The sequence below is a fragment of the Mixophyes fleayi genome, chromosome 11 (genome assembly GCF_038048845.1).
Source record: "Mixophyes fleayi isolate aMixFle1 chromosome 11, aMixFle1.hap1, whole genome shotgun sequence".
NCBI classification, from domain to species: domain Eukaryota; kingdom Metazoa; phylum Chordata; class Amphibia; order Anura; family Limnodynastidae; genus Mixophyes; species Mixophyes fleayi.
Window position 1 is genome coordinate 18725684 of NC_134412.1, and position 11263 is coordinate 18736946.

At 42.0% G+C, this 11263-nt stretch overlaps 1 protein-coding gene across 1 annotated transcript in view; it reads right to left on the reverse strand.

Annotated features, from left to right (window-relative positions):
- The window catches only part of BCAM (basal cell adhesion molecule (Lutheran blood group)), a 43934-nt gene extending 33011 nt beyond the window's left edge, over window positions 1–10923 (reverse strand). Inside the window, exon 1 of the mRNA XM_075191191.1 lies at window positions 10656–10923. Coding sequence (XP_075047292.1) covers window positions 10656–10689 — 34 coding nt within the window. The 5' untranslated portion in view covers window positions 10690–10923. The remainder of the gene's footprint in view (window positions 1–10655) is intronic.
- Window positions 10924–11263: the final 340 nt, after the last annotated feature.

Below are 11263 nucleotides of genomic sequence, written 5' to 3' on the forward strand. Positions count from 1 at the left end.
CCCGAGGAGGTGCGGATGTTAGAACTGTGAAGTGAACGATGCGCACTTTACGGCACGACTTACGCCGTAACACCTCGCCCACCGCAGTGCGAGGACGCAAAACGCGTTGTGACGCAACAATGAGTGGAGCGCGATGACAAGAAATGCGTCACAACTCTGAGTTCCCCCACCGCTCCTCTGTCCGGCCCAACTTTAGGGAAATCACCCACTATTTCGGGGGGGACAATCCGCAAGAGTCGGCCAGTGTGATTAGAAGGTGGTGGCTTGTACATAGAGGATGAAGTCATTTAACTAGTTGAACCAATATCGATTATAAAACTTTTCCACCGCTTCCTAGTGAATTGATAGGCCGCAGAGTGCTCCATGTCTCGTGGTATCATTGGTTCCCAGTGGCTTGACAGATATAGTTTCACTCGTGGCCAAATTATATACAATATTGTGAAACTAGAAACATGAGCCTATTATGTTTTAAATGTTTAATGCAATTATATAAACTTAAGTGCCAAGGTCAGTACAGAAGTGAGGACTATAGGGCCCAGCACAGACACTGGGATTATAATATATATATATATATATATATATATATATATATATATATATATATATATATATATATATATATATAATGTTATGTATTTATTTTTTTCTTTTCTTAAACCGATCTTGTAAATATTGTTTAAACATAAATAGTGTTATTATAATAAATTACCATTAAAATAATAACTTGGGACATTCACAGAGACAATATCAATATTATGTTTTTGTTGCCATCAACATAATAAAAATTAACATTTCAAGTAAATATTTTTTCCCCTGATCTATTGATCCCTGTGTGAAACATAACGGCAGCATCCAATAGACAGCATAGGCTCCCGATTAGGGACCAGTGGGCAACGAGGGGCCCCTATTACCTAACCCTTTCTTATGTGTTTTTTTTGGAGAAACTGGAGCTGGGAAGGTGGATCAAACCAATATGTTGTCTAGGGCTACATGGGGTTTCAACTCCGCTCTGCTGTGCACGTTTACGGTCTCCTGCTCTGTTCACTAATCTAATCAGTAAAGATGGGGACACACTACAGATTTGTCACCCAAGTATCGGGCCAATTACATGATACATGACCGTTAGGCCCGATATCGCATTAGTGCGACTACTCCCACGATCACGTTTTATCGTACCAAAAAAAGAATCGTATCGTTTGATCATCAGCGTAAAAATTGACGATCAACGGTGTCGAGCAAATGTGGAAGTGTGTGCGGACTCACGACCAGCAGTGTAGGCAAATCTCTATGGAGTGTACAGAGTCACCATCTTATCAGCAGATGGTTATGACAGATGAAGCACAGATCTGACGGTAAATTGTGTAAGTGTGTACACATGAATCATGACATTCAATCCTTGGTTAAATCATTACAGATATCTCATGGGGAGAAATGTGTGCCCAGCTGTACAGAACTGAATATCAATAATAGTTTGTAGCATAGTACAAGTTGATGGACAAAAGAGAGACAACAGCAGAAAACTGCAGCACCAAAAATACAACTGGTAACAGAGTGACTTTTTCCGCATTTTTATTCACACAAAACATCATCATTTATTTATATAGCGCCACTAATTCCGCTACGCTGTACATAGAACTCACTCACATCAGTCCCTGCCCCATTGGAGCTTACAGTCTAAATTCCCTAACACACACACACAGATAGAGAGACTAGGGTCAATTTTATAGCAGCCAATTAACCTACCAGTATGTTTTTGGAGTGTGGGAGGAAACCGGAGCACCCGGAGGAAACCCACGCAAACACGGGGAGAACATACAAACTCCTCACAGATAAGGCCATGGTCGGGAATCGAACTCATGACCCAGTGCTGTGAGGCAGAAGTGCTAACCACTGAGCCAACCGTGCTGCCTACATTGCTCACGAATACTTGAAAACATCTATGTAAATGTTGCAACGCGCTAGTGTGTGCTTTAAATTAACCCAAACATACGAGATCGGTTTTTAAATCATTTCTGGTCACTAATCGGCAAAAACCACATAAAACTGAAGCCTCCTTTGAACATAATTCAATTGTATCTTCGCACCCGAGCAAGCATGCCAAGCACTCGCTGGCTCCAGTCTGTGTTTACCGATCCATGCTCCTTTAGTACAAACTGTATCCATTGTTGCTGCCACTGGTTAAAGAATTAAACATCAGGTAATTACACAGTTTGTGACTCGGCTGCCCTTTAATACAGGATGCTCCGAGACAATGCAAGAAGAAACTCCGGGCTAGATCGCAACCAGCAGCGGCCAGGGGTAAGCGGAGTTGCTAACATTTTAAAATAGTATCCAGGGATGTTTAGTTGCTGGGCAGCTATAGCCAAGCACGGCACCTGCGATACTGTCTCGACAGTCCTTGAAGAACTACAAATCCCATCATGTCATGTACGTGAAATTAGATGTAATGTTCTGTTGTGCATATTAAATATTTATCTTCAACAAATATTGGCGTATAAAGCACAGAACATAAGGATGAAGGGTAAGACTTGGATTTTGTTGTACAGCTGGCCGATATTAAAACAATAAGGACATTTTTATGACTGTCCCTGGGAATTAGGGACTGTTGCCAATTATGAGTATGAAAGGAAAACATGTATATTCTCTTACAAGTGTCCACTGCAGAGTTGAAAACAATAAATTGTCTGTGAAACATACATCTTATACTAAAAAGGATACCACAGTCTACATTATGTTTTTTATTTGGTTAATAATTGTGGGAAGGCAATAAACTCACTTATTTATGTTTTTTTCCCATATATCAATCATGCTACTGGGGCTGAGAGGAGACTATGACAGCTTCATAGGGGCTGGTGACCTTTGGAAAATCCCTCCTTGTTAAGGACACCCTCTCCCATCTACCGCTTTGGAGGTAAATCAAACAGACAGGCAGATCTGCTCCAAAAATGATGGGGCATATTCATACTTGCCAACTCTCCCAGAAAGTCCGGGAGACTCCCGAAATTCGAGTCAGTCTCCCGAGCTCCCGGGGGAGATGGCATTTCTCCCGCATCCCGGATTTCACAGAGAATCGCGTCTTTTGACGCGATTCTCTGTGAATCACGCCATTTTGGAGGGCTGGAGGGTGCGGGACGAGGCCAATCGCGTCATTTTGGTCCCGCCCCCCGCGACGCAAATTACATTTTCGCGGAGGGGGGCAAAATGACGCGATTGGCCTCGTCTCGCCCCCTCCCGCCCTCCAGTCTCGCCCCCTCTCCCAGAAATGTCTTCGGGAGTTGGCAACTATGGGCATATTACACAATCATTTTATTATATATTTTATTGCAACGCTAATGAACGAAAGATCGCGCCTATTTATCAAAGTTGTTGATTCGGATGAGCAGTCACGATAAACGACTGTCGCTGCGAACACACAAATGTACCTGATCTCCTCTATGGCACAGTGGTCACCTTTGCAGGAGGGGAGAACAGGTAAGATCCAGTGAGGGATCAGAAGAACACTCTACTACAATGCTCTCCCCATAGGCTAACTCCATCTTCACATCAGCGAATCACATCATTAGGCCCCACCTCTATCTAATTCACAAGAGAAGTGGGCGGATGTGGGATGTTGCGTCTGCATTCCGGGAGAACTCCTACAGATTCCAGAGTATCCCGAACATTCCATGAGAGTTGGCTGCGGTGATTACACCTCTAAAAAAAGGATAAATAGCAAGATAGATAGAACATCCCAATAAGGATTGATAGATGGAAATTAAGGACAGTTGGCAGCTATGTCATCCGCTTTGTATGCAAAAATTATCTATATACTGCTGCAAAACCATTCCCTACCGCTCATCTGGCCCTTATATGGGAGATATAATATTGGCATCTGTAGAGTCATCCCAGTCTATGGATATAATTTAATATAAAATACTCTATGTTGCCTTTTTAACGCAAGTGGTCCAGAATTTGCTGACACAATATTTCATTGTAACTTCATATATGAAAATGTTACACTTTTTCATTACAATATAATGACCATGCTCTGCACTATTATAGGAGCTCAGGACTGCTCACCAGTTTTCAGCTGCTTATTAGCAGAGATATTGGATTTTTTTTTTTCATTCCGTGCCCAACGGTGTGATAACCAACTAATATTGCAAACTGGAAAATGACATTCTGCTTCATATACGTCTCCAAACAGCCCCTAATTTTAATTTTGCCTATAGATCATGTGTGATCTATGGGCAGCTTCCATTGTACTTTGTCACTGTGATGGATTCATCAGGACTGGTCCCCTGCTGTCTACGGAAAGCTGCGTGTCAGCCAGGATTTGTGGATTTCAGTGGAGAGGTTGTATATGGAACATCGACGGGTGAACTAAGAGCAACAAAGGACATTTCAGAGCAGGAAGGAGATTGGCTGCACAGGTCCGAGATTCACACACACCAGAGCTTGCCCCGGAATGTAGCATACATGTATATTATTTCAATGCTGTTACATACTTGTCTTATTGTATATTATAACCATTGGCCTGCTTGTACTGGCTTATTTATTTTATTTCTCTAATACCATCCCTGGGGAACACATTGGTCAGCTCAATATATATGTACAGGGTCTCCCTGGGACAGGGGAATTAGCTGCTTAACTTGATAAAGAAGCAGGAATTTAGGATTAATTCTAAGTATGGGGATATTAAATTCTTGCAAGTCTGCATATTTCATGAACCGCTTTGTGATCGTGAGTCTCCGTCGGGAGGGGGGTGAGAGTAGACTGCTGTAAGTGCAATCGGAGGCAGGGAGAAACTTGGGTACAAGGACGTGGGCAGCACGGTGGCTTAGTAGTTAGCACTTCTGCCTCACAGCGCTGGGGTCATGAGTTTGATTCCTGACCATGGCCTTATCTGTGTGGAGTTTGTATGTTCTCTCCGTATTTGCATGGGTTTCTTACGGGTGCTCCGATTTCCTCCAACACTCCAAAAACATACTGGTAGGTTAATTGGCTGCTATTAAACTGCCCTTAGTCTCTCAGTCTGTGTGTATGTTAGGGGCTTTAGACTGTAAGCTCCAATGGAGCAGGGACTGATGTGAGTGAGTTCTCTGTACAGTGCTGCGAAATTAGTGGCGCTATATAAATAGATGATGATGATGACACTAGCAAGTCCCTAAAATATTACAGGATGTATTTCAGCAGCGTACAGCTCTTTAGTAAGTATGTAATTCCTACTATCCAAAGATAATTGCACCGGAGTCAAAATATAGCTTAACAATGGGGCCCAAATTGGCATCTTTACACTGGTTGCCAAAACCCCCCCAACAAAGCAGTCATACCCTGCTACAGTACAAGAATGATAGAAGGCAGAGCACACTGTCAGTGAAAGAAGGTGTGAAAGATTCTCTCTCTGAATAGAGTGGTTCCTTCCAACTAGGACCGTCAATCCTGCCTCTTTGTTATTGTCAAAAGGACTGTGGGAATCTCTGAAGACCGGCGGGGGGAGGGGGGAAATGTATGAGGGATTTCTGCCAGAAGGAACAATCCGGGGAACGGTGGAGAAAAAAAAAAAAAAAAAAAAAAAGAGGGGGTGAATGAAAGAAGAGAAGAGAAGAGAGAAACTCTTGGAAGAGTGGTTCATGGAAGTGTGTACAGCCTCTCCCTATATGGAGGAAGGGAAGAGAAATGATGAGGATTAAAGATTAACAGGTGCAGAGAGATCAGGCTGCAAAAACCAACAGAGGGGTGGAAGAGGGAGGGGCTGTCAATCTAATGGGGGCACAGTGAGAGACAGAAAAATTTACAGGAAAGTGCAATGGAGCGGAGGGAGGGAAAATAATGAGGTTGGTGCTAGAGAAGGCAAGCATACGGAGAGCAGGGCAATGAAAGGGGATGGGGGGGCTAGCTGAGGCCAGTGGTAGAAATGTCAAAATCGTGACTGTAAGGGACAGCACAGAGATGGTATCACTGGGTCTACTGTTTGCAGAAAGAAATCACGTTTAGCCAAAAAGCCCTAAGGGCACCCATGGGTGAATAAATCAAGGAGTGGCGGCGATATTGGGTAAAGAAGAGAGAAGAGTGTAGGAGGAGGGGGCAGAGAAGAGGGCATGCAGAGGGTTACAACAGGGAGGGCACAGAATTGGAAAGAGAAATTGCACAAAGGGGGGGGGGGCAGGATCCTCTGAGTCTTTTCACAATAAGAGTGTCTCATAGGCGGTCACATGGTCTATTGTTGAATTCTAAACACTTCACCAAAGCTTGAGAGGGGGGTGAGGGGAAAAGGAGAGAGAAAGAGAACATAGATTGCTTGCAAAAGTGGTGAGATAGGGAGGAAAAGAGACCACTAACAATTTGCAAAGCAGAACATAATAACAGGGCTGGAACCCACAGACAAAAACTAATTGTCATAGGCAGGATTTCATGTAGGGTTTCTTACCAGTGTAATAAAACATGTATTTAGCAAAGCAAACCAGAGCTTTAACTTAAATTATGTTTCCTGCTATGAAATCATAGAATGTTTTTTAGTGCTGGGTTTTGCATTTATTAATAAAACAATGAGAAATATAATTTGTCTGGGTGAAAAGGGGACTTTGTTTGGTGGTTCAGTCCCAGAAGAAAAATGCAACCGCCATATTTTCTAGAGTGAAATGAAGGAAATATAGTTTTAAAATATAAAATGTAGCATCCCTATCGAATCCTTATAGCTATGACTCCGTTTTTGGACAATAGAATATAATATTATCATTTCTGATGTCAAATTCAAAATATTTAATTGCGTTGCGTACATAACTATTTTGCATTTTATAACACACCCAACTTACTTTATAGATCCAAATGCAGGAAACCTGTGTTAACATCTATCAAATGAGTTAAGTAGATTGATTAGCACTTTAAACAATAGAATATAATGTACAAAATTCTTTCCATAACTGTGTTGTGTCCGATGCAGCAGTAAATATGAAGTTGTATGTGTAGATTATTACACAATGGAGAAGAAACAAAACGAAACAGTATTTAATTGGTAGCCTCAAGCTCAAAAATTCATATATGTCAGTATATTACTTTATGCGGGGGCTGCCTATATATTGCAAGCCATGGACAATAGCCAGGGGAGTTGCTGTTTCTTCTTTAATTCATGATGCCGGTAGACCTAAATTTCTGTAGAAGCTGCCAATCATACCCGAGCTCGTTAGCGACTGCTGATAGTGCAAAGGACCAGTGCACCAGGATTTACACATGCAATACCCCACACTACAATCAGACTTGTCAGTGACAGCTTCTGGTCCCACTGCATCAATTGGGAACAGTTTAAATCAATCAAGCACATCATAAACCGGACACCCAGAAGCCTAATCTCATGGTGTAAGAGGAAACAGATAGGCTCTCCAAAATTGACAGCTATAAATATAAGAATGAACAAAAATCTGACTCCTAATGTAAAAATAAATATAAGCGAGACGTCATTTCAGTAGAGTTTACTTATGTCAGCCAGAATACATTACTCATATATGGTTTCCTTATTAACGTTAGAAGTAGCAAGGTACATACAGGAGAACATTTCTGGGGATTGCATTAAATGTATGAAAATAAAAAAGGTAGCATTGCAGTAATGTACAAATTAGTGTCTTCAAAATGCATTCAGGCATGAAGGGGTTAATGGGAGTATATACACAGCAGTGAGAAACATATGTCCAAATTTTATCTGCACAGAATGTTATTGCTGCATTGATTTGAGTGGACTATACAGTGAAAAAGAATGGCGCCACCTAGTGGCCAACTTGTCATGGAAAAATAAAAACAGCATTACATACAATATGCATTCAATTAAATATCCGTCACACATGGGCATGTCCCTGTTTTATAAAGTAAGAGGTGATCTTATTCTGAAATGTAGAATATTAAGTAAAATGAATTCAGGATCCATATTATGTCTCTGACATGCTACAATACCCCCCCCCCCACCTACTTCTCAGATAAAAAGCACAAACAATCAGACTGATTCTGTGACAGGCAAATACAATATCTGATGTCTGCAAGGCCACTAAGCCTTTGGTTACACAGACCTTAAAACCAAAAGTCCTCTTAGAGAAAAGGTCAATATGGACGAGAGAGAGGCAGAATCAGTGCTGGGATACTGGGCTGGGCATCCATGGATCTGAAGGGGGGGGGGGGGGTTGAGATTCTAAATAGAATACAGAATAAAGACCCATAAGAAAGGTGTCTACGAATTACTGGTGTTTGTTTTAAATGTTTTTAATAGAGATATGCGTTTTGAACTTTCTTTAGACTATGCTGTGATGTCAGACAGAGAAACTGATTTTGGTACTCTATCATTGGACTATAACTCCCAAAATATTGAGACAACCCCTGGAAGGTCATAAGTGTCTGATTTCAACAAGTGATCAAATTAAATGTTCAATTGCATAATAATAATATTATTATTATTATTATTATTATTATTATTAACATGCAGCAAGTTGAACAGCTCAGAAAATGGCTACACATACAATTTACAGTGCCACAAGCCACCAGTTAAAATTTGTTTAAAAAAAAAGACCGATATTGTAACCCTCTCAAACAGCACCTATACATTATAACCTCTTATGCAGCAACGAATTAACAGTCTTGGTTGAGCGGCACAAGGCTGAACGGTAACAATCTCTGTGTTAGGACCATGCTTCGCTCAGAGAAAGCCGCTTAGATCGCAGACTTCGGTTCCAGAGTGGTTCACACCTGGCGGGGTGTGTGTGCTTCTGGGCGGGTCCATGACTTTTGTTGTTGGAGGGGGCTCTGTGTGCTTTTTGTGGTGGGGAAAGGGTAGTGTTTTTCCATGTCTGGAATGTGGGAATTTGCTGTGAAATTACCAGAGTACATAAAGCCTGTCCCAACCTGTTTAATGTGCACCCACCAGCCAACCACTCCACCATAATCATGAACAACTCCTGCTTTGTCTTGAAAAGTGTAAATAAATGGGATACAACAATCTACAATTAAAAAAAAACAAAACACTGAACAATTGCACATGATTTGCCATTGAGTAAAGGGAGTACTGCCCTTACTCGGGTGGAAAACAATGGAAGGTAGTGTATCAGACTAAAAACCAATGGAACTATTGATCAAAGCAGATAAAATGAAATTGAAAGGCAGGATAAATTCCAAATAAGGAAAGAAAAACATTTCACAGAAATCAGTGGAATGTTTTGTTGATAAATAAAGAATGACTTTGTTTAATAAACACCATAGACTTTGCTCTAAGACACAGCCCTCTGATGAATACAACTTACTGCTGTGAATATATTATATGGGTTTAATAAGTCTCTCTGTGCATCGGAAGGATACCGAGTCCACCTTACTAGTCCGCAGGTACAAAGTAAATATTGGGCAAGCCATTAGGGGAGTGAGCTGTCCTTGAAGCCAATGCTTATAAAACGACATACTTTATTTTACCTTGACTTATGAGTCTTCATGTATGTGTAGTGAAGGCAAAGGGCGCCACTTGACTAAGCAGTACTCAGTTCTCAAGAGTTTTGCTAAAATTGCAGTAACCATTGGTAAATGACTACTTCAAAATACATTAACCTTATGCAACATTACAGATTAAAGGATCTCAAGATTGACTGCTTGGATGAAAGAGCAAAGACAGATCAAAAACTTTAAAATACATTTACAGTGTTGCTCAATGATCAGGAGGTAAGCATATTTCAGATCATGCCCTGAAGCATATCTTGATATGGATGGAGTAGTGTATCACAGCACTCACAGAGGTGTAGGGTTAGTAAAACAGACACCCAGCAGAGCTGGTAAAGGTTAACGTAGCAGAGGAAGTCAGAAGACCACTGCAAAGGACAAAATAATCAATAATGAATGGGAAAAGAATGTGATCATCAAACAAGGTCTCATGGGGCTGGAATATTAAGGCTGGATCTACTAAAAGATACAATATTGGAATATTTTTTTTTTACCAACCCTGAATACAGCTGCCAGAGTCTATGCACCATGACAATGCATCATTATACAGTAAAGATATTTGCATGCTACACAGCATCCCCAAAAACACATTTACACCCAAATATTCAATACAAAATATAGGGTGTCCTCTATGGATAAATATAGTGCCATCTCTCCAAACACCACATTCCATGCCATCATCATCATCATCTATTTATATAGCGCCACTAATTCCGCAGCACTGTACAGTGAATCTATTATTTATTTATCATTTCAAGGGTATGCATTGTAACTCTCAACAATCCATCTCATTCACTACCAATTTTTTTTTTATTCCAATCCCCGTCTATATCTTATGCAGCAAGTACTGCAATTCAATACTATGCATGTCAATAGCTCAGACTGGCTGTATTGACAAGGCGATATGTCACACAAGGTACAACTGCTGTATAAATGACCTGACCAGCAAATCCAAAGCCCTTGTACAAACCTGGGGTTCTATACATTGCAAGCCTTGCAATGCAAGGTCTCCCATGCACCAATCATCATTGCATTGTGCCTCTTATAGAGTATATAGAGGCTTTATCCCATCTCACTAAGATTTGCGATCCCCAGTGCGATAGGATCCACTATATATAAGACACTGTGCCAGGGCAGATGCCCCTGTGACAGACTGGCATGGGCACATGGCACAGATGGCAGGGGTGCCCTATGTGGCACATACAGCCTCTTACCTGGCAGCAGGGCTAGAAGCACCAGCACCTCCATGTGGGCAGCAGGGACTGATCGCTGAGGCTGAGCTGCGGGATGTCTCGGGTGGGAGTGTCTGCTGGAGGGTGTCTCGGGTGGGTGGACGTCCTCTCTGTGCACTCTCTCTCAGCAGGTGTCCCGGGAAAGTGGCCGTCTCTGTAATATCCTCTCCCGGTCTCTCCAGCCCCCTTGTCTCGGCTGTCTCTGGTGCAGGGATGTCTCTACAGCGCTGCACCGGACCCTTGGCAGAAAGAATAAAAGGGGCAGTGGGGGGAGAGATAACACCCACTCTGCATAATCCACACCCCCTTTCTACTGCGAGACCCCGCCCTACTGAATACTAGACCACGCCCCCAGTCCCTGCAACTAATGCACTGCTAATAATGTCTTCTATAATAAAGAGACAGCCTGGGGAAGGCACGCATCTCTAATGCCACAGTGTGCCCCCCCTGAGTGGGATAGTTACTGAGAGAGACAGACTTGTGACTCACACTGAGAGAGAGAGACTGCATCAGATAACTGGAGATGTCCTCCCTGGGTGCAGCTTATTAATGCCACTATAAATATGTAGTGATGGATTAGGCATGATAAG